Source organism: Heloderma suspectum, chromosome 17 (genome assembly GCF_057233095.1).
Source record: "Heloderma suspectum isolate Gila_16-S chromosome 17, 16-S_ref, whole genome shotgun sequence".
Classification (NCBI taxonomy): Eukaryota; Metazoa; Chordata; class Lepidosauria; order Squamata; family Helodermatidae; genus Heloderma; species Heloderma suspectum.
This window is the reverse complement of record NC_139474.1, coordinates 21,281,128-21,309,065: the sequence shown is the minus strand read 5'-3', so window position 1 is coordinate 21,309,065 and position 27,938 is coordinate 21,281,128. Positions and strand designations below refer to the sequence as shown.

At 49.4% G+C, this 27,938-nt stretch overlaps 1 protein-coding gene across 4 annotated transcripts; it reads left to right on the top strand.

Moving 5' to 3' along the window:
* Positions 1–1,317: 1,317 nt before the first annotated feature.
* Positions 1,318–27,799, top strand: PLEKHO1 (pleckstrin homology domain containing O1). Of its 4 annotated transcripts, XM_084824647.1 has the most exons (8): positions 1,318–1,601; positions 2,151–2,297; positions 8,909–9,016; positions 14,716–14,766; positions 15,431–15,571; positions 21,723–21,827; positions 25,753–25,854; positions 26,804–27,799. In XM_084824647.1, exons 4-8 carry the CDS (start codon positions 14,716–14,718, stop codon positions 27,572–27,574), a joined length of 1,170 nt encoding a protein of 389 aa, XP_084680773.1. In that variant the 5' UTR covers positions 1,318–1,601; positions 2,151–2,297; positions 8,909–9,016; the 3' UTR covers positions 27,575–27,799. The 4 variants fall into 4 exon arrangements, with proteins under 4 accessions (XP_084680773.1, XP_084680770.1, XP_084680771.1 ...); XM_084824644.1 differs by lacking the exon at positions 8,909–9,016; XM_084824646.1 differs by lacking the exons at positions 1,318–1,601; positions 8,909–9,016 and adding an exon at positions 6,704–6,765 and having other exon boundaries at positions 2,150–2,297.
* Positions 27,800–27,938: the final 139 nt, after the last annotated feature.

The following is a 27,938-nucleotide window of genomic DNA, read 5'->3' as shown; positions in this document are numbered from 1 at the left end:
AACTTGCATAGGATCGCGCCCTTTATGTAGTTTTTAGTGTTATTAAACGTTACGTTTGTGTTTGAGCTATGCAGAAAAGATGTGGGTGTTATGATCCGAGATATTTTCAGATCTTGAAACTGCGATGTATATTTGATGGAGCCCCGTTCCACGTTTGATGGAGCCCCGTTCCACCTCACCTCGACACTGAACCCTCTCCCTCCTCCCGCAAGTGTCCCAGCATTGTGGATTTTTGTAAGCAGGGAAAATCTTTGGACAGAGAGCTTTCCCCCCTTCCTTCCTTCCTCTCTCTCTCTCTCGTTTGTAGCTGGCTGTAAAAGGAACTTCCTTCCTTTGATTCCAGTGCTTTCGTAATGATTTTTAGACTACCTTACCCAGGGGTCATCACTGAAGACCTTGCTCCTGAGATACTGCCGGTGGCTACTGGTGAGCAGGCCTTCTCGGTGCCCCCCCCCCGCGCCCCAGTTGCGGAATGCGCTCCCCAAAGAGGCTTGCTTGGCATCGTCCTTGTTGACCTTTCAGCACTGCGCACAACCTGCTTTCGATTCAAACATGTTAACACTGTGCTCTGTTTTGATTTCCCAGCTGCATCTTGTATTTCACATCTCACCCTCTGAACCCGCGGGCCTTTGAAACGGTTTCACCTCCCCGATGGTTTTGCGCGGTGCGCGCGCGCGCATTTTCCACCGTGCTGCAGTTTTAAGCCTCTGCCTTGAAACATTTCTATTATGCTTTGCGGCTGCATTTTCTCGGGTTCGCGTTTCGGTCTCCGTTGCTCTGTTTTGTTTCGGTTGTGCACGTCGCTCTCAGGACCTCGGGCGGCCTTCCCCGGCCGGGGCCAGCCAGAAGCGATGGACTCACAGTTCCCATCAACGGCAGGACTGGGACGTCTGGTCCGGGGTGACTCTTTTAAAAGTTCGATCAGTAAAACAGATGGTCACAAAAAGCGCCGACGCGGTGGAAAGGCGGCCCAGGACTTTCCTGCAGCGAGCGTTGCAGCATTCAACAGGATTCAGAACCTGCTGCGCGCTTGTTCGTTTGCGTGTTCTGCGTCACCCCTCCGGCCCCCGCGTTTCGCGTGCTGCGCTTCTTTCCCTGGGCCCTCCGCTAGAGCGCTCCCCGTGCCTGGAGATGGCGCGCCCCCCCTCCCCTCCCCTCCCCTCCCCTTCCCCCCCCCGACCTCTCCAGCCAAACAAAGGCGGGGAGGCGCCCGCCCCCTTCCCCGCCGGCGCGCCTCGATTCGCCTTTTCGGCTGCGGACTCCGGCGACGTCACAGCCCGCCGGGCTATAGATGGGGCTGCGGAGGCCCGGGCAGCCCCCCCAGTGCCTGCGCGCGGGAGAGGGAGGCGGCCGGGCGCGCGCGCGGGGCCCCTCGGGCAGGCGGAGATGCGCGCGCGCCCCGGAGCCGAGCCGGCCCGTCCCGCGCCCGGGGGCCTCTTGCGCCTTCGCTGAGGGGAAGGGGCGCGCGGATCTCCCCTCGCCCCCCGGGCGGCGACCGCGGACCGCCCGCTCCCTGCCGCGGGGGCTCCGCTCCGCTGCGCTGCGCTCCCCCCGGACGCCCGGGCCGCGGGATGATGAAGAAGACCAGCTCCGCCAAACGGGTGAGCCGCGGCCGGCGTCGCGGGCGCCCTGCTCCCGGAGGGGCTCCGGCCGCGGGCTGCAGCGGCGGCTCTCGGGCTTCCCGCCGCGGACGCCCAGCTCGAGTCCCGCCGGCGCTCGGGCCGTGCGGTCTGGGCAGCCGCCGCGCGCCCCCGCGCCTCCGCCCGCGCCCTCGCGGCGGGGCAGCGGCGGGTCCCGTGAAAGGCGGAGCGCGCCGGCGGGGATGCCCGGGGCCTCCTTCCCTCGCCGTGCCCGCGGCGGCGGCGGCGGCGGCGCTTCGGGCTCCCCCGCTCGTGTACCTCGCGCCACCCCACCAGCTTCGTGGTTTGGGGGCCTGTAGCAAAACTCGCGCCTGCGGGGACGGCTGCTGCGCGGCGAATGCGCGGCGCTGCGCGGCAGCTTTGGGGAAGGGACGGAGGCAGCCGAGCGGACGGGGGCGGGCGCCTTTCTTCTCCGGCAGCGGGGAAGGTGGGAGACGCGGATAAAGCCCCTCTCGGCAGCCTCCTGCCCGTTCCTCTCCCTACCTCTCTTCTTATCTTCTTTGGACCTAGGGGCCCCAAGATGGAAACCAACAACCTGCGCAGCCCGAGAAAGTAGGCTGGGTCCGGAAATTCGGTGGGAAAGGCATTTTCCGGGAAATCTGGAAGAACCGCTATGTGGTCCTGAAGGGGGACCAGCTGTACATCTCGGAGAAGGAGGTAGGCAGGCGCACTCTCCCGTCCTTTCTCCTTCCTTCCCCTTTCGCGGGGCTGGTTCTGCAACCGCGGCTTCTGCATGGGTGCTGGGGGGAGCGGGGCCGTGGCCAGATGGCAGCAGCCCCCCCACACACAATAGCTGGATCGCTACAACAGGAAATTAGGGAGGAAAGAGCAGTCACCGAGATGGCCTTGTCTAGCGGCCAGTTCTTATCCCAGGAGGGCCGGTTTTTCGTTCAGCGAGGGCTGGAGGGGTCAAGGCACTGGCAAAGGGCTCCTCCCACCCCCATGCACGCCATCGTCTGAGCCCTTTGCCCTCACTGGACAGGTCAGCCCCCCCTTCCCAGGGTGCAGACAAAAGGTGCATCACAACAGGAGGACTTGGCCAAAAACTTGCTGACCACACCAGCAAGGCCGGGGTTAAAGAGCCCTTTGCTAGCTCCACAGCCTGTGTGTGTGAGTGAAATGGGGAATGGGGTTGAGATCAGGGGCTATGTTTGGGGCCGAGCGGGGACTGGATTGAACCCTGGTCCCACAGCGGCTCATTCTGAAACGAGCGTGTGGGTCTCCTGTCGCAGCTGTGCTCGTTCTTCTGAACAGCGCTGTACGCACAGCAAGAGCCTGGGTTCTGGGCTGGGCTGGCAGCAGTAGGCTTGGGAGGGGGTCGTGTCTCTGGGCAGCACCTGGGTGAATCAGGGGCACGGCTGGGGGCTGGGGCTAGACGGCTGTGTCTGGTGGGCAGCCCTCTGCCGGTCTCAGGGGCCCACCTGGCTGTCCTGTGTGCGGCTGACCCTGTGTAGATCCTCCCGTTTGGAAGCAGCCGCAGGAGTTTTTCTCCAGCAGAGGCGACCAAATGGGACAGTGGGTTTGGGGTAATGTTCTGAGCAGCAGACTGGGGCACCAATCCCTCGAAGTTCTCCTGTGCAAACCAGCTGAAACGAACGGGGAGTCGCTCAGATGAATGTCCCTTTGGACATGATACCGCCTGTGTCTTGGTGGGACCGATGGATGCCATGTGGCTTTTCCATCTCACAAACCAAAATGTCTTGGGCTGTGTGCATGCGTCTCCCCCACACACACACACACACACACACACTTTGGAATTGCCTTCTGCTCCTCGAGGTGGAAAGGCTCCTAACAGGAGAAGGAAGTTTAGATGGACCCTTGGTCTGATCCAGCATGGCTCTTCCTATGTTCTGACACTGGCATGGGGAACACTCCTCTCCCCCTGCCCAAATCCCCCTCTCATTCTCTGTATTGTCACCTTGGCTGGTGGGGAAACCAGAGCTACATTTTTCATGCTTGTTTCTCGAAACAAAACCTCAGTGGCTATGGGGCAAACATGCAAGCAAATGAGACGTTGGACATTTCCCCCTTATTAATGTTTGTTATTGTTGCCTTGGCCTTTTGCCATCATGGCCTGTGCGTATTTGGGATATTTTAAAATGGTCAATTTCTAAAAAGAGGTGCTGGGGCACAAATGTTGGACCTTAAACCTCACTCCAGAGTGCTAGGAAGTGGCCGCAGTTTCTTGGTGGCAAGACTGAAAAGCATGTGCCTGTAAACAGGTGACTAATTCCTAAAAAAGAGGTGCTGGGTTCTCAGACTGTTTTGCAACTCTTGTCTTCTGTCCAGGTGGCCCTGTTCCTCCTGAACCCAGCTTTGTGGTAGCGGAGGGGGAAAGTTAACTTTTGTACATGTGCAAAATAAGAGCACATTCTCTTATTTCATGCCATTTTTGCTTATACAAAACTGCTGTATGTGACGTGCGCAAAATGGACAGGCCCCCTACCCCAGTGAGTCTAAATTTAGATAGTGGGGGTCAGCAGGAAAACAGAGGCAGGGAGAGGCCAGGGGAACAATGGATGGAAATGAACACAGGTGGTTGACCTATAACTATTTATTTAGCTTTTCAGCCCTCTGATAACCCAAGTTCTCTGGGCAGTGTACAATACATTAAAAACATCAAGTATAAATGATAAAACAATGAATAAAAACAACATATAATAAAACCAAGATAAAATCAGCAACAAAGAGTAAAAGCACTCCTGTGCATAAAACCCAAGTAAAACCAGCAGTAATAAAAGTGCAGTGATCTAAAAGCACTAAAAAAAAAGGGTTCTTAAAATCCTGGGAGAATAGAAAGGTCTTCACCAGATGCCAAAAAGACTGTAATGTATGCGCCTGGCAAGCTTCTCTGGGGAGGGTATTCCTCATACAGGGTGCTACCACTGAGAAGGCCCTCTGTCTTGTACCCCATCTCTCCTCATTTGGCGGGGCACTCAGAGAAGAGCCTCAGATAATGAGCTTTGCATCTGGGTAGATAGATATGGGAAGATAGGTAAATGGATAAATATGGGATCCCTAAGCTTTGTTTCAGTTGGGGATGAGGCCAAAGTCTTCATGGAAGAAGCTATTCAGAAGCCAGCCTTTGAGAATTGGCATTTAATTACCATGAAACTGAACGGGTGCTTGGCTGGTAGGAAACTAAGGCATTAGAAATGCACAGAGGTGATTAGACAGAGGGGCACACACCGGATGCTCCAGTTACAGGACATCTGATATCCAGGACCGATAGCTTGATAGACAGCTGAGCGAGTGGAGGCAAAGCACGGCAGTGCTGGGAGGAATGCAGGCCACTTCTGGCCGGGTCTAGGGTTTTTTTCCATGCGCGTGCAAAGCGTGCCATTGTAGGACTGCAACCTTAAATTGATTGATCAGTTGGATTAGTCAATTGAAACGTGAACCCTGAACATATTTGTTAGGCCAGTCTTTCCCAGCCAGGTTCACTTCGGTTGTGCTGGACTCCAACTCCCAGCACCCTAGCCTTCAGGCCCACCATACCCAGCCGGCAAGAATGATGGGAATTGTAGTCCAGTGCACCTGGAGAGTGCCAGGTTGGGGATGACTGTTCTAGAGAGTAAGCCTCGTTGAAACAGCAGGCCCTGCTTCCGAGTAAACGTGCTTAGGCCTGCACTGTAAATCAAACCCATTTAAAATGACTGACTGGGAAACACTTTTTTTTAATAAACAAAAAAAGTTAATTATTTTTTAATGTATTTATTAAAAACTGTGGATGTCAGGCACTAGGTCAGAAGAGGCTCCCACCCATGACTTTTGCACAAGAGGACAGAATGCCTCTCCTTAGGAAGGTGCCTCCTGTGACACCTCTCTGAACAAAGGACAGTGTCCCCCCCCTTCCCCCTGCCCTTAAGCCATTTGCAGATGCATGCAGGTTGGGATGATCCATTAATGAGGCAACATCGCCATGCCCTTGCTGCTCTTCTTGACAAGTTGTACACGTTTCAAGGAAATGGTGTTTTCCCCACCATCCAACCCACGGGGTTTTGTTGTGAGCAGCGTGTCAATTCCCCCATCCTACCCTCGGGAAACTAATTACTGTGGTTTGTAGCATCCTGTGGAAGGCCGCCCTCTCTAAATTCTTGTCCCCCTCTCGAAACGTTAGCCAGAGTTGTGCCTGCATAGACAAGAGTTGTGGAAGCAATGTGAATTGTGGTGCCGACAAGCAGGAAAACAGAAGCCGGTCTCCTCCGGGTCCAGGCATGATGAGTGGTCATGTTATTGTGGGCTTCCTTATTCCCCATGTGGTGGTCCAGGGGCGGGGAGGGGGCACCATCCTGCCCACACTGACCCCACAGCAAATCATGCCCTACAAATATATGACACAGATGTCACATACAACAGAGGTGTGGGACCCATGGCCCTCCAGATGTTGTTGAACTACAAATCCCATCAGCACTGACCATTGGCTGTGCTGGCTGGGGCTGGTGGGGATCAGGGCCCAACAATATCTGGAGAGCCACACGTCCCTTACCTCTAGCCTACAAAACCTGAAAGATATCACATTAAGGCACAGAATAATCTCTGCCTCATACAGCTTGGCATCTGTTTCCTTCCCCTATTTATTTACTTATTACAGGGGTGGGAACGTGTGGCCCTCCAGATGCTGTTGGACTGCAACTCCCATCAGCCCCAGCCAGCACAGCCAATGGTGAAGGATAATCAGAGCAGCAACCCAACAGTATCTGGAGAGTCACACGTTCCCCATCCCTGACGTATGCCTTGAGCATAGCATAGCATGACTAAAATTTGTAGAGGGGGACAAAGTTTCTTGATGGGTTGGTCTCAGCCTCCGTATCAAAGGTTGGCCGTCTTTGCCATGCGCCGTTCCCAGAGCATTCTTCCAGTCTACTGATGGTGGAACTCGGAATCCTGAAGATCCTTCAGGAGTTCTTGATTGGGGCAAAACCTAGCCAATCAGGAAGCTCAGTGAAGGAGCCAATCAGGATTTCTGAAAGAACCTGAAATTAGTCGTCTCTTAGTGGCTCCTGGGCCAATTCACAAGATGTAGTGGTGGCCATCAGCTTGGATGTCTAATCTCCTTTTAGATACATGCATGGAGAACAAGGCTGTCGATGGCTCCTCGTCTTGATGGCTGTATATTACCCCGGTATGCCTCTTGTAACAGTTGCCAGGAATCATGAGTGGGAGGGTGCTGCTTGCTCATGTCCTGCTTGTGAGCTTCCCATTGAGGCAGCTGGCCGGCCACTGGGGGAACAGAACCTTGGACTAGACGGACCCTTTGTCTGACCCAGCACAGTTCTCCTTATGTTCTTAAGCTTCTGCTCTGAAGTGGCTGCGGCTGCAGTCCTCCCCCTTGTACTTGCGAGGCAGCTCCGTTGCGCGCCGTGGGACTTGGCTCTGAGTAAGCATGCACGGGCTGTATGTTCTGTAAGACTGAAGGAGGGATTCTCCTTCGATTAGATTCTCTAACTGAAGGAGAATCCCTCCTTCAGTTAGATGACCCAAAATGTTATTCCCTGCCACCAGGTTCTGGCTCTTTGCAGTGTTCTTGCTGATCGGCTGCCCAGTTTCCTCTCTCAGGAAGAAGCAGCCGGACAAATGAGGTGTGTTTCTTGGGTCCCTCTTGCATTGCACCATGGCCTGGGATTCTCGTGGAAAAGCTCCCCCTAAAGGAAGCATATTCCAAGGGGGCCATGGAGAGCCTTCCTCAGGCTGGCCCAATCCTGTTTCTTCCGATGCAGTTTATGCAGGAGAACATAGGCCTGGATTGCACCACGCTGGTCAGATCTGTCGGATCTCCCGCACTGCCGATCTTAATGTTGCCCCCCCCCCCCCAATCTGCTGCCCGAAGCAGAGGCTTCGCCTTGCTCTAAGTTAGCCACATGTGAACCGGCTCCATGTCGGATCTTGTGCTCCACATGAAAAAAATCTGCCTGGCCCTTAAGCAGTGCTGTGCATCACAGAAGGCGTGCTCTGGCCGCTGGTTTTGTCTCAACAAAGAGGGGCGCAGAGCTAAGTCTCCCCTTTCTGCCAAGCCCCCTCACCTGTTCCCCTAGTCCCAGCATGAGCCTTTAGTATGCCGGAGGAAACCAATGCAGTGCATGTCCCTTGGCACTCTTTCTTCCTGATCACATCCTCACTTGTTCTGGCTCCATGCGCGGCGTTTGCCGTGGGCGCATCCCAGGAATTCTGTGTTGCTGTCTGTGCTTCGGCGGGCTCTCGAGAGCATGCATGACATAGTGCCTTCGCCTTTCCACATACAGGCCTCCTCCAAGCTCTTCCGCATCTTAACTATGATGCAGGTCATAGACAGGGCTGGGTGTTCTCCATGCTAAAAATAACTCCAGAATTGCTTGCCCAGGCCACCCAAACCCTGTACTGAGAAAAGCTGGATCTTTGACCTATGAGTCATACAAACTGTGAACATACTTAGACTGATTTTGCATAATTACTTCTGCTTCTCTTATGACACGCTCTCTGGTGATCACTAGAACACCTGCTTGCCCCCCTCGGTCTTCTGTTTGGTCACTAGACATTGCCCAGGTATCACCAAGCCTCTCTTTCAACATTAAGGACTAGAGCCCTACTTTGTAGGTGGAGTGGGGGAGGATTTAAGCTGAAGAATGTAAGAAGAGCTCGGCTGGATCAGACCAAAGATCCCTCTAGTCCAGCATTCCTCATCCCACAGTGGCCAACACGATGTGTCCAGGACATCCATAAGCACGGAACTGAAGGCAACAGCCTCCCTTGTTTGCTCTTAGTATCTGAAATTCAGTGATAGACTGCCTCTCAGCCTGGAGGTTCCATTTAGCTGTCATGACTAATAGTCACAGACCTCCTCCTTCCTCTCCTTGGTGTCTGATCCCATTTAAAAACCGTCTAAGTTGGTGGCCAGTCACCATACCTTGGGGCAGTAAACGCCACCAAGTTCACAGGATGGCGAATTCTGCAACCACTGCTGCATTTTGCACATTAGGAACAGTTTGCATGAAGTTTAGTTGATCCAGATCATAGGCTTGAAACTGGTTCCTATCACAGGATCTTTCTGAGTACCTGTTGGCCCCCTGCGCAGCCCCCCAATCTAGGCCTCTGCATGAAGTGTGCACAAAATGTTGTTTCTTGACTGGCGTGGAGGGCAGAGATCTCTTGCTACCCCAGGGCACCTCTTGTGACAAATTCCAGTGTCATGCTAAAACCCATTGGATGTGAGCCTGATGCAAGCTGCTTAGATCGATGCCCCCGGAGAGTGAAGGCCTGTGTTTATTGACATGCGACCGTGCTGGTTCCAGCCGCAGGCTCATCTGCTTCCAAGACACCATGGGCTGAGCGTGGGAATGTTCTACTCCTGGACTCCAGCACACTAAACCCTTTCAGGCTCCCAATGGTTTCTTCTTCAAGTAAGAACGATGACCACTGAATCATTTTGTCAATAAGCAAACACTTCGATCACAGGTTTGAAACACATACTGATTAGTTGGGAGAGTCCTGGCCCCCCTGGAACAGATTCCTTTTTGTGACCCCAAAAGAGTGTCAGTGAAGGGAATGGAATGGCTACGGTGCCTCCTAAAGTTACATCGTTGCCTCATAAGATGTTTGGCATCGGAAAATGTATTTGTTTGTTTATTTCTATACTGCCCAATAGCTGAAGCTCTCTTCTACAGGAAAAAGCTGTACAGAATCTCTTAGCCAGTCTTCCCCAGTGTAGGGCCAGTGGGAGTTGTAGTCCAACACATCAGGGGGTGGGGGGAGGCCGCTGTTGACTCTCCCTGTGCTTAAACTCCCCAAATAATTGTATCCAGTATTCTTGTACTCACGAACGCCAGGTGATTAGAAGAGAAGAATCATGGTTCTACCTTCCATAGTCCTGGATATTGCCAGTTAAAACTCAGGAATCCCAAGAAGTTCGGATGCCTTTGTGAATGGGAAGAGAATGATAAAAATAAGTGGTTGGTTGTTTTCTTTGTTCTTTATTTCAAATCCCATGAAAAGAAGTTGTCCATTCCATTCCGAATCCTCCGGAAAGCATATTTACTTAGGTAGGGCAACATGCAAAAGTTTGCATATAGTGTATTCCTTGAAAACCAGACACTCAGTCAACTAATGGGGCAATTCTCTTGAAAGTGGAGTAGCAGGGAGAAAGAGAGAGGGATCGAGAGAGAGAGAGAAAGAGAGAGGTGTTGCTGGCCCATTCCTTTCACTGGAGTTTGTGTAGTAGAACTTACCTGGTGGATTGGGCCCGATGTTAATTTAGTAGGATAAGACTTCCGACTTCTGGTACCACAGGGTGTTGGCCACGAACACTACCTTTGTCTTCTTCTTCCACAATCCATTGCTGTTTCTGTGGCTAAGCCTTCTCCCCCCAGCTCCCCCCCCCCCCCCCCGGACGGCTCATTTGACCTCCAGTTTGATTGGGACTTTCTGTACATAATTATAAAAGAAAAATTGTGGTGGAGCATGCATCCTCGGTCTGTCTCTCTCCACACATACGGTGCAGGTGCACGCACACAGAGTGCATTCTCCCCACCGTGAGATTGAGTCCTGAGAGAAATTGAGCCAATTGGCTCCGCGCGCGAGCAGAGTTGAGTGTTCAAAGTGGTCTTGTTTCCCATAATCTACACGCTAATTTTGTTTGTCTCTCTCTTGTCAAACAGGTTTTGCACGTTTTTTGAAACATTCTCGCAACCTGCAAAACCTGTTTGGCGGGAGATGCTAATGGGACAAAAGACGAGCACATGCAAAATTCAACAGAACCTCCAGCAAAACAACACTTAAACTGGGAGGGGAAAAAAACACAATAGTCCAACCTTCCCCAAGCTGGTGCCCTTCAGATGTGTTGGACTACAACTCCCAGAATCCCCCAGCCAGCTGGGAGTTGTAATCCAAGATATCTGAAGGGCACCAGCTGGGGAAGGCTGCTTGACTGCAGTTTCCAGGGACAGATCTCAGGGGCTGTTAAAGTGTTGGAGACATACAGATGTGACCCAGGGGGCAAAATCAAGCATGATGATCAGTTCTCCTGTCCAGGTTTCATTGGAATGAATTTTTGTTGAGGTATCCAAACATTCTTCTTTTTTCTTTTGTTCTTTGCCCCAGTTTTCTTCCAGGCATCTGCCTCTTTTGTTTTTTCCCACCTGGCTGTCTTTCTTTCTTTCTTTCTTTCTTTCTTTCTTTCTTTCTTTCTTTCTTGCCAAGGTTCCACAAAAACCAGTATTAAAAAGAGTACAAAAGAGTAAACAACCAAGCTACTTAAACAGCAAGCAATGACCCAGTAACAAGAAAATCAACAAAGAAAACTTAGCTGAGGAAATCAACAAAGGAAATCGACAAAGAAAACGTAGCTGAGCCCGCCCTTTCGGCTCCTCTTAGGTTTGACGTAGGGTCCTCAGCATTGATGGGAGTCAATTCCCCTGGTTCAGGGAGAAACATAAAGATTGACCACAGTGGCATGCAAGAAAGACCTACGTGGAGACGCAGCCCAGGCCAGGCATTTGGGAGAAGAGCAATGAGCTTCCTGTTGATAGAGTGTGTGCCTGTGCGCTACACAGATTTAGCACTAAGGAAATCCATCCGTGCAGAGTGAAACACCTATGCTGGGATATGCAAAGGAGGTCGCATGTGGGATATGCAAAGGAGGTCGCATGTGGTCTTTCCTAAAAACTAAGGAAATCCATCCGTGCAGAGCGAAACACCTATGCTGGGATATGCAAAGGAGGTCGCATGTGGGATATGCAAAGGAGGTCGCATGTGGGATATGCAAAGGAGGTCGCATGTGGGATATGCAAAGGAGGTCGCATGTGGGATATGCAAAGGAGGTCGCATGTGGGATATGCAAAGGAGGTCGCATGTGGTCTTTCCTAAAAACTAAGGAATGGTCGCATGTGGGATATGCAAAGGAGGTCGCATGTGGGATATGCAAAGGAGGTCGCAAAGGAGGTCGCATGTGGGATATGCAAAGGAGGTCGCATGTGGTCTTTCCTAAAAACTAAGGAATGGTCGCATGTGGGATATGCAAAGGAGGTCGCATGTGGTCTTTCCTAAAAACTAAGGAAATCCATCCGTGCAGAGCGAAACCCCTATGCTGGGATATGCAAAGGAGGTCGCATGTGGTCTTTGACTTGACTGGCTGGAGTTGCTATAAGAGAATGCAAGTATTTGGGTTTCACAGACGTCTCCCATCAGACAGAATAAGAAATTAGCAGGATTTGGGGTGTGTGAATTCTGCTGCCTTTGCATTCTGCCGGATGCACTTGGAAGCCTTCACACACTGACATTTACCCAAAACTGGTTAATTTCTTTAATAAAAAAATAATAATCTTGCATTAGACCAAGGTTTAACTGATCCACAATTCTGTCTTCCATGCTCTGTGACTACAGCCATTTGGAAATGGGTCCCAGGTCTCTTTCCCTGGGTTCAGGTGCACAACACGAGTCTGCGCTCTTTAGTGCCGGGGCTTAACTCATTTTGGCTAATCTCTTCTCTAGGGACAAAAAGCTTAGCAACGAAGGATGTGGTTTATTTAACTTGTTGCAAATCCAGCACGGGCTGCGTGTCTTGCGCTGTTTGAACGAACTGGTCGTATAGCACGCAGCGGAGAGCTGGCCCAGTTAAAAATAGACCGTGCTCCTCCTCCTCGACTTTTTGTTGCGCCTCCTTCCAAACTGCACCAGGCAATAATGTTGTTGCATCTGCTAAGCACCAAGTGCTTCTCATCCTTTAGCATAAACGTGGAAAACAGAATTTGGACGCACTTTCAGAGGCACCCCTGCAGTGAGATGGCCACCTCATGTGGCAGATACTGGGTGGCAGAGTGAGGCCTGGATCTAACCCATGTGGCGTGATCCACCAGAAGGTTCTTCTGAGTGAGTCTCATTGAAACAAACTGCCCTGCTCTCATGCAATTCCCATTCACTTTCATTGGTCCAGCACAGTAGCAGTTTCCAGTGGATTAGTTCCTCATTCTAATTAGTCAGGCGGGGTGTCATTTGGGCATGAAGGCTTTTTAGGCCAGCTGCATGTTGTCGTCTTCTTCTAAAATTTCTTGGACGCCTTTCTCAGAAAAAGACTCAAGGCATCTTACAACAGGGATTTAAACATACATTAAAAAAAATTAAACAGCTTAACACAGTTAACCATAAAATACTTATATTAAGAAGCCTACCATAGGCCCTCAAATGCCTGGGAAGCAGAGGAAAATGTTAACCTGGCATCGAAAAGGGGACCGTGTTGGCACCTGGTGGACCTCACTGGGGAGAACATCCCACAATCGGGGGGCCATCACCAAAAAGGTCATCTCCTTTGTTGCTGTCTTTGGAACCTCCCTTGGAGGTTTTATATTTTAAGAACAAGTCAGTTTTGCTTGTAGAATTTGCTTCCGCAAGATGCAGCAATGGCAGAGACCAGCGTAGATGGCTTTTGAAACCCCTTTCAAAGCCATCAAAGCCCCTTTCAAAGTCTAATCCCCATTAGACAAACTCCTGGGTGAACTTCCATGTTCAGAGAATGTTCAGCCCCTCTGAATACTGATAGTGGTCAGCCACTCTGATAGTGATGAGGAGCAAAATCAGGAGAGGACTCTTGTCTTCGTGGCTGAGGGTTGTTGTTTTTCCGGGAGGCGTCCAGTTGGCCACTGTGGGAAACAGGTTGCTGGGCTAGATGGACCTTTCAGTCTGACCCAAGGGGGTCTTGATCCGTAACCTTGCGCCCACAGTTGACATTAGGAAGGGTTGTCCAGGTCAGGCTGGGGGTGGTTTTGTCATTGTTGGTTTTGGCTTCCTCTGTCATAGGCAGTGTCGCTTTCTTGCCGGTCCTCCCTCCTGCTCTGGATGCACCTTCCTGCTCTCTCCGTAGAGTGTTTTGTGGCCTGGGTTGCTGATCTGTGCAGGGGTGATTGGCAGACAGACCTGCCTCGGTCTTGGGGTTGTTTGGAATGGATGGACTTTGTGTAGCTCAATGTACATCGGGAGGAACCTTCACCCTCAGGAGGTTTCTGAGAGGTTGGCGACCCTGTATGTCAGCTGTCCCCACCCTGGGGTCCTCCAGATATGTCAGACTGCACCTCCCAGTGTGGCCATCTTGGCTGGGGATGCTGGGAATTGCAGTCTGACACATCTGGAGGACACCGGTTTGGGAAAGGCTGCTGCAGGTGTCGTGGTATGCACTGGCTACCAGTGACTTTAGAAAGGGAAAAACCTGATTATTCTCTCCCCAATATCCAGCTGTAAATATTCCTTTTTCCAAGCTATTCTTTCTGCATGTTCCAATGGAAGATAGATAGATAGATAGGTGGATGGGTGGGGAGTGTTAGATAGTTGAGGTGCCTCAATATGAAGGAGGAGTTGCTTTCCTTTCTTGCTCCAAAGAGGCCCAAATAACTCTGTGGATCCTCTTTTCTTTGAGGATCTTTGGATGAATAGACATGATCAGTTTGCTGGAATGTAGCTGTGGCTGAAGAGTTAGCATCTTTCTCACTTTCACCAGTACTTGCTGAAGCTTTCTTAATTAGCCTTAGATGAGTGGGCAGGAATTAACATGCTGTTTAGTTCACAGTTGTTGTGCTTTGAAAAGTCTAAATATAACATCGGCACATACATTATTTTAGGAATCTTCATAACAACCCTATAAGGTAGGACAATATTATTATCCCCATATTACAGTGGGAGGGACTGTTTCTGAGGAACGGAGAGGGGTTTTTGCCCATACTGCCGCCAAAGGACACAAAGATGAGCATTGTCCCGGCCCGGCTGCTGTGCCTTTGTAACAGCAGTTTAATCTGTCGAAAGCAACAGATGCAGCTTTCCTGTTATCCTGGTGTGGGGATAAACATCAACAGCGAATGTCTTCCAGTTAAGCGGCTGTGAGTGGCACGGCTACAGTGGGCAGTTGCAAAGGCGGCAACCCTCCTTGGCTAGGGTTTCACCTAGTCAGATTATAGCCAAGGTGAGATTGGAACCAGGAACTCTGTAGCACACCCTTGGCCAACGGTGCTGGGTGAAAGTAGAGTTGCCAAAGTTTTGTAATTCACAGGTGAAGCTTTACTTGCTACAGAGATGTGGTACGGGGAAAGCTTTACCTGCTGAATTTCTGCTTTTTGCACAGATGCTAGAGATGCAGGAAGAGACTTGCCAGGAAGAGAGTTGGCAATCCCAGGTATGATTATGGGTTTGGTGTACTTTCACGCACATCTTACAGCAGCCTTCCCCAGCCTGGTGCCATTCAGATATTTTGGACTTCAACACTCATCAGCCCCAGCCGGCATGGCTAATGTCAGGAATGCTGGGAGTTGTAGTAAAAAAAAAGGAGGGCACCACGTTGAGAGAGGCTGTCTTACAGCCTGTCTACATTGGTCTCAAAGCCAGATTTTTCAACTGGCTTAAGTGTCACGGCTTCCTACAAGGAATCCTGGGAAATGTAGTTTTGTGAATTCTGTGGTAGAGATCCATATCCATAAAGCTCAGAAGAATTCAGACCCTTGAACAGTAACAAGTTGGGAAACCAGCAGTCCATGAGAGATGGAGCAGATGCTCTGTCCCTGCATCTCTGTGGTACAAGGCTTCTATGCCCGCCCTTGGTCACCATGCAAACAGCTGCATTCAGTTGGCAGTGCCCGTCAAAGTGCAGTGGACTGGGATCCTGTGTCCTTAGCCTGCTTGCAGAACTGCAGTTCCCAGGAGACATTGCGGTGTGGTGAAGTGTGAAGCCATGCCAGTTAAGCCAGCTAACGATGAGTAGTGGAGACACAACTGCAGCCAGGCAAGAACCTACATTTCTCATTGAAAATATGGTTTGTGTGTGTCATTTCTCTGTTCTTCAGGTAAAAGATGAGAAAAACATCCAGGAAGTGTTTGACTTGAACGATTACGAGAAGTGTGAAGAGCTCAGGAAATCCAAAAGCAGAAGCAAAAAGAACTACAGCAAGTTCTCACTCACCCACTCCAAGGAACCTGGAAACACAGTAGGTCCTTCCTTCCTTCCTTCCTTCCTTCCTTCCTTCCTTCCTTCCTGAGCTTTGTGGCACCTGCTGCACTGTTGGTCTGTGTCTTAATATGGTGGAAACCTGGAAGAATGTAACGAGCCCTGCTGGATCAGACCAAAGGCCTAGCTAGTCCAGGGTTCTGTGGCCCAGTGGCCAACCCGATGACCATGGAAGGAGTCATAGAGCTTCAGTAGTGTACTTGTTTTGCCCACAGAGGTTCCCAAGTTCAAGCCGTGGCAGCATCTCCAGTCAAAATCCTCTCAGGTCGCAGGCTAGTAGGGATTCTTCTCTGCTTGTCACCCTGAGGAGCCCCTACCAGTCTGAGCAGGAAGGAATGGGCTAGATGGAACAGTGGTCTTGCTCAGTATGAGATAGCTTCATATGTTTAAAATCCATGTCCTCCTCCTACTTATGTTTGCTAGATTGCAACCCAGAGAATTATCCTCTGTTAAAGCAGCCTCGCACTTATTCTTCCCACATCCATGGCTGTGTCCTCTTTTCAAAGCTGAAACCATATGGTTTGTCAAGTTATGACTTGCAGCCTTACTACTTCCACCAGTTCTCCGGCCTTTAGTGAAAGTCTAAAGGTGGGCGAAATAAGTTTTCTGTCTATCAGCAACAGCTTCCTCTCTAGGTTAACGAAGCGGTAATGCCTAATGGACATAGGAGCAGCGTCAGCCTCCTTTCCATCAAATGTCTCTGTCCCCCTCCAGCTAAAACCTGCTGTCCTTAATAGCACCCCTAGTCCATTGCTGACATGACCACCGCTGCACAAGCAAACAAGCTGGGGTAACTTTTTACGTTATCAACAAATCTGACTTGGATTCCTGCACTGAGCAGGGGGTTGGACTCGATGGCCTTGTAGGCCCCTTCCAACCCTACTATTCGATGATTCTATGAAATCCCGACTTCCTGCCCAAGAAAATGCGATCTCCTGTCTAACTGGCCAATGAAGAATTGGGATTTGGAGGCTCTTTGAAGAAACCACACAACTTCTTCACTCTGGGGGTTTCTGCATGACAATAGAAGGAGAAGCCGATCGTAGCTTACCCGAATTTTTCAAGGAGCCGGCTTTGCTCTGCGCTGGGCTCCACGAGCAAGAGTATCGCACCAGTAAAAGTTGCTTCACAGAACATACTTCCGGGTAGGGTTGGGGGGTTGGTGTGGACTTCATCTGACAGGCAGGGGCTGCTCAACCAATAAGAGAGGCTCCCCCCCTTTAGGCTCCCCCCTCTTTCACCTTTGATAAAATCCCAGGAGGTTTCCTCCTGTGTCGCTACCTAAATCACTCTCCTTCTCTCTCTCTGTCTCCCTGCCGCCCCTCAGCATTATTTACTCCGTTAAAGAACAATCATGAAAAGAACACAGTGGGCTCCCTCCCCTGAAACTGACGATGCTGGGGACAATCTTATCTATCTATCTATCTATCTATCTATCTATCTATCTATCTAAAGTAAGTAAGTAAGTAAGTAAGTAAGTAAGTAAGTTTCTTAATCGCCCATTTGGCCGGTCACCCAGCCTCTCTGGGCGATGTACAACAGTACAATTTAAAACAGTAAAATTATACATTAAAACATTATTTAAAAATACCCTAACCCACCCCAAATGCCTGCCGGAATAACCAAGTTTTCAGTGCGTGGCGGAAGTTCGTTAAAGAGAGGGCATGGCGGAGTTCCCAAGGGAGGGGGTTCCACAGAGTGGGGGCCACCACAGAGAAGGCCCTCTCCCTCGTCCTCACCAGCCTAGCTGTCCTGGCTGATGGGACAGAGACGGCCATCCAAGGCTGATCTTGTTGAGCGGCCTGTCTGGCGTTGCTGGAGGCGCTCCTTGAGATAGGCTGGGCCGGAACCGTATAGGGTTTTGAAGGTCAAAACCCACACCTTGAATTTGCCCTGGAAAACAACTGGCAACCAGTGCAGCTCCTTCAGCACTGGAGTGATGTGATCACGCCGGCGGCTTCCTTTAATCAGGTGAGCCGCCACGTTCTGTACCAGCTGCAGCTTCCGAACCGTCTTCAAGGGTAACCCCACGTAAAGTGCATCACAGTAGTCTAGACGAGAGGAGACCAGGGCATGTACTACTGCTGGGAGCAGACGGTTGGGAAGGAAGGGGCGCAACCGCCGTATCAGATGGAGTTGGTACAGCGCAGCCCGGCTCATGGCTGACACCTGAGCCTCCATGGACAGCTGGGAGTCTAAAATGACCACCAGGTTGCGGACCTGGTCTTTCAAGGGTAGCCGCACCCCATTCAACACCAGGTCAATCTCCTTCTCTCCGCACATCCTGCCCCTCAGCATCATTTACTCCCTCAAAGAACAATCGCTAAAGGAACACAATGTTATTTCTGCTCTGATCAGCTGATGATGCAATTGATGGAAGCTTCAACATTAAGGCTGCTACATGCATTATTTCAATTCATGGGAATTTAGTAACTCTGGGAGTGTGCATTTCAGGGAGAAGCCCCTATTGATCACAATGGGAGTTACTTCTGAGTAGACACCAGTGAGTTTGTGCAGGGACAGGAAACACCCCTTGGCCCGGTCACGGTGGAAGGCACACCCCTGGCAGGGCAGCATACCTGAGGTAAATGTGGGGGTCGGAGCACACAGCAACTATACCAGGGAGAACCGAACTAAAGGAAAAGAACTGGACTTTTAAGCAGTCGCAAGAAATCCGGTTTTTCCCTGATGGCCATGATACCATGTATCCCTAACAACCTTCACACACAGCCCGCTCAAGAGTAAATCGGTGGTGGAAACACCCCCTCCATCTGTGAACCTTCAACACGTATGTCGATCCACTTTCAGGATGCTGTGCATTGGCTCACGGGGTAATTGAGCTTGGCTTGGTCTCGATTAACAGGAAGTTAGCCATGCAGAGTGCCCTTTTTTTCGTGGAAAGGCAGAGCACAAACCAAATCGAATAATAAAATAGCTTGGGCGGGGGGTTGACATGTTTTTCCTGCACCTGATGTTGGATGTTGACTTTGGTGTGGCAGCTGTTGGCATGGATGGCATTACTGTGGTGACCATAGCTCTGTGGTAGAAGTCCTGCTTTATTTCAGGCAGAAGTTCCTAGGTCTAGTCCCTGACGCCTCCAGGTAAAAAGGATCAGGTAGGTAGGTGATGGAAAAGACTCTCTCTGCCTGCCTGAGACCCCAGCGTGCCACTGCCAGTCAGAGAGGAAAACACTGGTCTAGATGGAGAAATCATCTGATCCACTCTAAGACATTTTCCTAGGACCAGGCTGGCCTGGTATCCTGCCTCCATAGTTCCAAAGCCTGTTCAGAAATGCCCAGTTTCCATCAGCCCTGTGCTCCAATACCTTCACAGACGAAACAGTGGTGACCAAGATGGAGTCCAAGATGGGTGGGAGCTTTTAAAAAAGGAAATTCTCAAGGCACAATCACAAGCAATTCCAACAAGAAGAAAAGGTGGAAGACAACAGAAGAAGCCAATGTGGCTTCACAAAAAGCTTCGGGATGACCTGAAAACAAAAAAGGACACATATAGGAAGTGGAAAGAAGGCCAAGTAACAAAGGAAGAGTACAGGCAGGTAGCACAGAATTGCAGGGATGGCGTCAGGAAGGCTAAAGCTGAGAACGAGCTGAGGTTAGCGAGGGATGTTAAAAACAACAAAAAGGCTTTCTTCAGCTACGTGCCTAGTAAAAGGAAGAGGAAAGAAATGGTGGTTCAGCTATTAAATAAGGATGGCAAAACGATAACAGATGACAAAGAAAAGGCAGAGGTGCTCAATTCCTACTTTGGCTCAGTCTTCTCCAAAAAGAGGGTCTATGACCCCCCTGGCAAAGGTGAAGTACAGGCTGAAGGGGCAGGATTGCAGCTTGAGATCGACAGGCATATGGTCAAGCAACACCTCATTACTTTGAATGAGTTCAAATCTCCAGGGCCAGATGAACTGCATCCTAGAGTCATAAAGGAACTGGCAGAAGAACTCTCAGAACCGCTGTCTATTCTCTTTGAGAAATCATGGAGGACGGGGGAAGTACCAGATGACTGGAGGAGGGCTAATGCTGTCCCTATCTTCAAAAAGGGTAAAAAGGAGGAACCTGGGAACTACAGACCAGTCAGTCTGACATCAATCCCTGGGAAAATTCTGGAGCAGATCATAAAGTAATCCATCTGGAAGCACCTTGACAACAATGCCGTGATTACTCGAAGCCAACATGGATTTGTCAAAAACAAGTCCTGCCAGACAAATCTGATCTCATTTTTTGATCAAGTAACCTCCCTTGTGGACCGTGGGAATGCTGTAGACATCATATACCTCGACTTCAGCAAAGCTTTCGACAAAGTGCCCCATGATCTCCTGATGAGCAAACTAGCTCAAAGTGGGCGAGATGAAACAACGATCCGGTGGATCCACAGTTGGCTACAGAATCGGACTCAAAGAGTGCTTATCAATGGGACCTTCTCCAACTGGGGAGAGGTAACGAGTGGGGTACCGCAGGGCTCAGTCCTGGGCCCAGTGCTCTTCAACATTTTTATGAATGACTTGGAGGAGGAGGTGCAGGGAATGCTGATCAAATTTGCAGATGACACAAAATTGGGAGGGATAGCTAATACTTTGGAAGACAGAAACAAAATTCAAAGTGATCTGGATAGACTGGAGCGCTGGGCAGAAAACAACAGAATGACATTTAATAGGGATAAATGCCAAGTTCTGCACCTAGGAAAAAGAAACCAAATGCACAGTTACAAGATGGGGGATACGTGGCTCAACCACACTACAAGCGTGAAGGATCTTGGAATTGTTGTCGATCACAAGCTGAATATGAGCCAACAATGTGATGTGGCTGCAAAAAAGGCCAATGCTATTTTGGGCTGCATTCATAGAAGCATCGCTTCCAAATCCTGGGAAGTACTAGTTCCCCTCTACTCAGCACTGGTTAGTACACCTGGAGTACTGTGTCCAGTTCTGGGCACCACACTTTAAGAAGGATGCAGACAAACTGGAGAGGGTTCAGAGGAGGGCAACAAAGATGCTCAGGGGACTGGAAACAAAGCCCCATGAGGAGAGACTGAAAGAACTGGGCATGTTTAGCCTTGAGAAGAGAAGACTGAGGGGAGATATGATAGCACTCTTCAAGTACTTGAAAGGTTGTCACAGAGAAGAAGGCCAGGATCTCTTCTTGATCATCCCAGAGTGCAGGACACGGAATCATGGGCTCAAGTGACAGGAAGCCAGATTCCGGCTGAACATCAGGAAAAGCTTCCTGACTGTAAGAGCAATACGACAATGGAACCAATTACCTGGGGAGGTGGTGGGCTCTCCCACACTGGAGGCCTTCAAGACAAGGCTGGACAGCCATTTGTCAGGGATGCTGTGACTTGGATTCCTGCATTGAGCAGGGGGTTGGACTCGATGGCCTTGTAGGCCCCTTCCAGCCCTACTATTCTATGATTCTATGACCGCTTACTGTGTGGGCAGCACTTACAGCTATCCAGTGTGATGCTCCTAACCGCATGCCAGGAGGCAAAGCTAACTCCATCTTTATTGTCCTTCCACCTGTAGGAGAGGACATCTTTATCTGAGCAGGCTTTTGGTGGTTAAGCAGTCTTGTTTACTGAGCTAGGTTTTAATGGGTGGGTGCTGTTAATTTCCTTTTGCTTTTGAAGTGATGTGTTCTTAACGGATGTGTTTGTTTTAATTATGTAACATTTTTTTCCTGTATTTTATCACTCTCAACCACCTTGAGCACTAATTTTAGTGGGAAGGTAGGATATAAATCTTCCTTCCTTCCATGTGTAGTGGAGGCATCTGCAGGCTCTGGTCAGACAGAGAGCGGAGTGTTACAATGCTCCCCATCTCCTAGTGTATGGGGGAACATGATAATGCTCAGTTCACTATAGCTGGACGTGATAGAAAAGCAGTTCCCTGTTTGGTAAGAGCCGTCATATGGACGTTTTTCAACAGCAGCCAAGCAGTAAAGGGCCCTCTGTTCCACATGTTTCCTCTTCCACTGAGAAGCTGCATGTGCTGGGTCATCTGGTGCAGACGGATGCAGCTTCCCTCTCCTTAGCTTGAGTGTGTTGAGGACGTGATGCTAACAGGATGGACAGACGGACAGCCCCATTTTGGCTGCTGACACAAGTTCCTTTTCTCATAGGCCCCTAACCTTGTCTTCCTGGCTGTGAGTCCTGAAGAGAAAGAGTCTTGGATCAACGCTCTCAACTCTGCAATAACCCGGGCCAAAAACCGCATCTTGGATGAGGTGGGTAGATATTTGCCTTTGGCTGTGACTCTCCTTGGGGTGAGGGAGTGTTCCCATAATCACTGTGAATTCTTGGTGGGGCTCATGGGACCTCAAAGCCAGGAAGAAGAGAGGGAATCACTTGAAAGTAAAACTCTGCTCTCTCCATGTGCCTGCAGCCATGTTGCTTTGTTATGGTGAACGGCACAGTTGCTCCACCAAGGTTTATTTTTCTTCTGCTTAAGTCCATTCCTTGTAATCCCCTACAACACAAAGGTTTACAAAGGCAAACAGGTGAAGAATATGCATTTATTTCAATTTATTTATTTATTTAATACATTTCTTAGCCTACTTTCAAGACTGTGGTCTTCCGAAGGCGACTTACACTATTTTATTCATTCATTCATTCATTCATTATTTCATTTCTATACTGCCCAATAGCTGAAGCTCTCTGGGCAGTTCACAAAATTAAAACCACAATATAAAACTGTAACATTCAGTGTAAAAGCACCTTACAATTTTAAACAGTTTTAAAATGAGCTAGTGAAAATAAAACACAATTTCAAATATTTACCAGCAGCAAATACTGTAAAATCTGTCCAATTAAAAAAGAGAGAGACAACAGATGTTTGTAAAGCCCTCTTAAAAGCAGCCACATAGGATAGGGGCCACCACTGAGAAGGCCCTCCCTCTCTCTCTCTCTCTCTCTCCAGTGCCCACCATACATATATTTAGGCTTGGTTACAGTAGGGCAGCCTTCCCCCACCTAGATGCCTCCTGATGTTTTGGACTAAAGCTCCCATCATTCTTGCCCACTGCCTATGTTGGCTAGTGCTGATGGGAGTTGTAGTGTAACACATCTGGAGGAACCCAAGTTGGGATGTCTGTAGTAGGAGATAGAGCCTTAAGGGGTTGTGCCCCAGTGCTCCCCGGTCCATAAAATATCTGGAGCGATTCGTTCTTGTAAGGAGCTTCCTGCTTTTGGCACACGGTTGGTGAGATTGGGAGGGGCGTGGTGCGTTGCGTGAGCCTTGCTCCTCTGTGCCCCTTCCAGAAACAGTGAGAGCGGGGGGACCTCAAAAGGCATACTGCACACGTGTTTATTAAGCCCAGCACACAGTGAGTCCACAGGGCTCTGCACTGATCAAACAAAGAAGCACTCCTGTGTTGCACACCTCCAGATCCACATGTTGAGATTCTCTGTTGTTTCTGCATCCTTTCCCTTCCAGCTGCCCTCCCGCCCACTGTAACCTGAGCTTATGTAAAGGGCCGGCTCTTTTCCAAAAGGAGCTTTAAACACTGGAACTGAATTAAGGAACGGTGATTAAAAAAAAAAAATAGAAGAGCTGAGACCACAGCCTGCTGTCTCTGTCATCATTTGGCCATCTGTCTCGCTTTCGAGAGCTGCCTCTGCGGGCTTGTGACTCATTCTGCATGTGAGGGATAGAGGAATCGAGAATGCTGTTTCTTTATTACTACGTTTAGGGAAAAGATGCACAGCCAATGGCAAATATTTTCATTTGATTTCTATCCCGTGTTTTGATCCTGAAGGACCACCAAGGCAGCTTGGATAAAATACTACAACGCTGCAAGGCTGGGGCTGCTCCTGCACATGGCGACAGGGACAGCTTCTCCTCCTTTCCCCTCTCAGGCTTCAGGTCGTTTTGCTCTGCAGAGACAGAGAAGGAGTCCCTGAGCATCAGAGGAGTGCCAAATGATGGCAGTTGAGCCTTCTTCAACATATCCCAGGGCTTCCTCTTTGGGAGGCAAGTTCAGCAGCTGGAGGTCATTTGGTGGTTCTTCTGACTGGATGGAGGTCATTTGGTGGTTCTTCTGACTGGATGGAGGTCATTTGGTGGTTCTTCTGACCAGATGGAAGATGTTCAACCTGTTCTGGATGGGGTTGCACTCCCCCTGAAGGAGCAGGTTCGTAGCTTGGGGGTTCTCCTGGAACTCCCTTTGTCACTTGAGGCTCAGGTGGCCTCAGTGGCACGGAGTGCCTTCTGCCAGCTTTGGCTGGTGACCCAGTTATGCCCTTATCTGGACAGGGATAACCTGGCTGCAGTCGTCTATGCTCTGGTAACCTCCAGCCTAGATTACAGCAACGCACTCCATGTGGGTCTGCCTTTGAAGAGAGTTTAGAAGCTTGTGCAAAATGCAGCGGCCAGATTGATAACAAAAAGGGACAAGAAGGTCCGAACATATAACACCAATTCTGGCCCACTTGCACTGGCTGCCTGTATGTTTCCAAGACCAATTTAAGGTGCTGGTTTTGACCTATGAAGCCTTACATGGCTTGGGACCGCAATACTTGATAGAGTGCCTCTCCTGGCATGAACCTACCCGTATACTACGCTTATCTTCTAAGGCCGTCCTCTGGGTGCCTCTTCCGAGGGAGGCTCAGAAAGTGGCAACAAGGGAGAGGGCCTTCTTGGTGGTGGCCCTCTGATTTTGGAACAATCTCCTCAGTGAAGCCTGCCTGGTGCCAACATTGTTATCTTTTTGGTGCCAGGTTAAGACCTTCCTTTACTCTCATGCATTTGGCAGCATATGATAAGGCTTTTAATCAGGTCCTAGGATTTCTTAGTGTTGATTGATAAAACTGGATATGTGTGTGTGTATGTGCTGTCTGTTTATATGATTGTGTGCAAACAGGGCTTTTACATTTTTATATATATGTGAGTGTGTGTGTGTATAATATTGTATTTTAAAGGTTTTTAATTTTTGTAAACTGCCCAGAGAGCTTTGGCTATTGGGCAGTAAAGAAACGTAATGAATGAATAAAAATAGATTTTTTTGGTGGTGGTGAGGCAGAGAGGAGAAAGGTTTTCCTGGTCAGGGCAAAAACAGCCAAGTATGCAGTTTGTAAGTCAGAGTGGAGGAGGTGTTATGCAGACTTAATTAAGTTATACTGTACTAGGTGCCACAACAACAACATAAAGGTTTCAGGTTGCACTAAAGATAAACTAAGAAAGAAGCAATGGATGTTTTCCTTTTGAAAATATAAAGACTATATGGAAAGACTGTAATCTCGGAAGGCGGCTCAGAAATGGATTCATTAAAGTAAATGAATCAATGCCCGCTATAAGTTGGATCCATCTCCAGCGCTAAGCAGAACACAAGGGTCCCTTGTAAGGCAAATCGCTGAAGAAAAAATGTGGAAGTTCTTCTATTAGTGAAGCTGGGGATTTAATTTTAGGGGGTGTGCAAGCTGAGAGAGTCAACAGAAGCCACCCACCCCCATTCCTCTAACCAACCGCTTCTCGGCTTTTGTGCAGTTTTTTCCCCATGCTCAAAGGTTGGAATAACTCTCCCAAGGCTTCATTACTGGCAGTAAAGCTAAAGTATGCTGGCATTTCTGTATTTTTGGCTCCACCCCTTCTGCCTTGGCCTTGCCTCCTTTGCCTTCAGGCCCGCCTGCCACTGGAATTGAGCCCCCAGAGCTTCTCCGAAATTGAATTTGAGATTTTCCGGCCCCCGGGAGAGCAAGTGGCGCATTTATTTAGGTGTGTGCGTTTCTTCCCAAAAATCCATTCCCAAACAAAGGAAACAGATAGGGCAAAATGACTCTCAGCTTTGGCAAAGAAAGGCACACAGTGTGTTCTGTTGGGCATGCGCCCTGCACTTCAGTGCTTCTACCTGGAATGTTTGCCAGTAGCGCAGTTCTGAGCTGTGTTTCTCCCTGGAGGATTTGCAGCCTCACAAATTTCGAGGCCCTGCCAGCTGATGAACCATTTTTCCCCAAAGAAATGCCAGCTAATTGTTGTGAGTAATGAATACGCCGGAGAGTTCCAAGATAAGCTGATGGATGAGCTGCACACAGAAAGCCAAAACTGGAGGGATAAATTATTCACGATGATTTATCAAGCTGGCTTCAGTTGCTGCACCAAGTGAGTTGCGAGTCTCTTGTTGTGATGGCTGATGGTGTGCTTCTGTTGCTTTTCAGGTTACTGTAGAGGAGGAAAGCTACCTCGCCCATCCGACACGTGACAGAGCAAAGATTCAGCACTCCAGGCGACCTCCAACGAGAGGGCACTTGATGGCTGTGGTATGTATGGCAGGAACAAGAATCCAACAGCTTTTTAACAGTGCAAACTCAAAAACTGGTTACAGGGAGAAAATACATGTTGGCTAGTGTAAAATGTGCATATTTGTTGTTCTGTTTGCCGTTGGGATGGATGCGTGTGTGTGCGCATCTGCATACATGCAGAATTTGGCTCCAAGTCATAGATGCTCTTGGCGAAGCATCTATGGATCAGAGCCAAATTCTACATTTCACATGCAGTCCCATCATTCTTGGTATCTGACTGCATCCCATCATCTATCGCAGAGCCTTCAGCCTGTATGTAAATTAGTTTGAGCTTTATAGGCACCTATAATCCAGTGTGTCTTGGGCGCTCCAGTTGTCTCATAACATAATCTGGATTATTCAAGAGTGTAGAGTGTAGTCTTCTGGTAATATGAATTTTTGGCTCAATTAATTACATTTGTATTCCTTCCTCCAAGAATCTCAGGATACTGTAGATGGGGTTTCCCACATTTTATCCTCATAACATCCCTGAGAGAGAGAGAGAGAGAGAGAGAAGAGAGCGCGAGCGCAGCTAGGTGAAGGTCATGGCACAATATGTATCCGAGCCTCCCCAATCAATTTTCACCAATCTGTCCACTAAAACTGCATTAACTCTTGGTGGCCAACAGGACACCTCCTAGCCCTAAATTCCTGGAACCATATATACTGTAATCCTAACGACATCAGATCCACAAACCAATGTTAAGACTTAGTCCAGTTACCAAAGTTCCATTTCCTCCATTCTTTCCATCACTCTTGGTATCTTCTTTTTCTTTCCTTAGCCCTAGTTCATAATTCTTGTGGGAGAGAGACAGTTGCATTCGAAGTGATATCAGTGAGTAGATTTGTGGTGTTGTTGGCAGGATACTCCACAATAATTCTTAAAATACAGAACACTTCCTTTCTTCTTTGTTCCCTGTGTTTGTAGGCATCTACCTCAACATCTGATGGAATGCTGACACTTGACTTGATCCAGGAGGAGGATGCCTCTCCAGAGGACCATGGCACCTGTGAAGAGAGCTTCCGGGTGGACCTGGATAAATCAGTAGCTCATCTCACTGCTGGGCGAAGGCGTTCAGATTCGGAGAATGTCAAGCCACCAGAGAAAAGCCGGACGAACAGCCTCCCGCGGCGGGAGGTCATGTCTTGGGATAAGTTCTCACAACGCAACGACTCCTTTGACAAAGGGACCATGTATACTCCTCAGGTTCCAAAGAAGCTCTCCCACTCGGAAAAGAACAAGTGTGCCTCCATGGAGGAGATCCTGTCTTGTCGGGACTCTTCCTCAGCACACCGGGCAGTGCTGAGGAAAGGTCTGGAGGATCAGTTTGCTTCAGCTGAACCAGAGCAGTTGACGCGGATACAGGAACTTGTTGCGTTGAAACTTGAAAAGACACAGGAACTGCTAACAGAGGTGAGGGGCTACGGGGAAGGGAAGCGAAAGGCAAAGGAGCCGAGCGCTGCCACCACTACCACCTCCTCCCCTTCCTCCTTGTCTTCCTCCAAGTTGGACTCAGAGGCCATCTTGCAGGAGACGGAGAGGCTGCTGGGAGAGGCTTCATCCCACTGGAACCAGGCACAGAAAGTGCTGCAGGAGGTCAAAGAACTAAGAAACCTGTACAAACAGCTTGAACTGCAGCTCTCAGACCCTAAATCCAAACAGAACACGCAGTCTCAGTACAGGAAAAGTATGATGTGAAGCTCTAGGTGGGGAAGATGGGGTGTAGGGCAGCTAGGAAGAGGGTTCAGAAATGGGTGTGTATATATTTTTTAATTTACCGTGTTTGATGCGTATGAGGTGCCTGTTGTCATCCATTCCTTACTCCTCACAAGCTCAATTTCCTTCCCACTTGTTTCCCCTTTAAGTCCCTTCCCCTCTCCAGCCCCAGACAAGCACATTCCAATAAATTGGCTCGTATCCATACTTGTTTTTATTTTGGAATCATCCTTTTTTTTCTTCAAGTATTTTTTTTCTCTCTTAAAGGCACCAAGTCATGCAAAGTATCATGGAACTTTTTCAAGCAGACTGGGGGATTTTGGATTATTATCCATTTGTTTTGGTA

Excerpts from the sequence above, each read along its gene's own strand:
- PLEKHO1 (XM_084824644.1), top strand. The coding sequence starts at position 1,572 with ATGATGAAGAAGACCAGCTCCGCCAAACGG. Across the intron at positions 15,572-21,722 it reads CCAAGGAACCTGGAAACACA|GCCCCTAACCTTGTCTTCCT; the intron begins GTAGGTCCTTCC and ends CTTTTCTCATAG. Across the intron at positions 21,828-25,752 it reads AAAACCGCATCTTGGATGAG|GTTACTGTAGAGGAGGAAAG; the intron begins GTGGGTAGATAT and ends GTTGCTTTTCAG.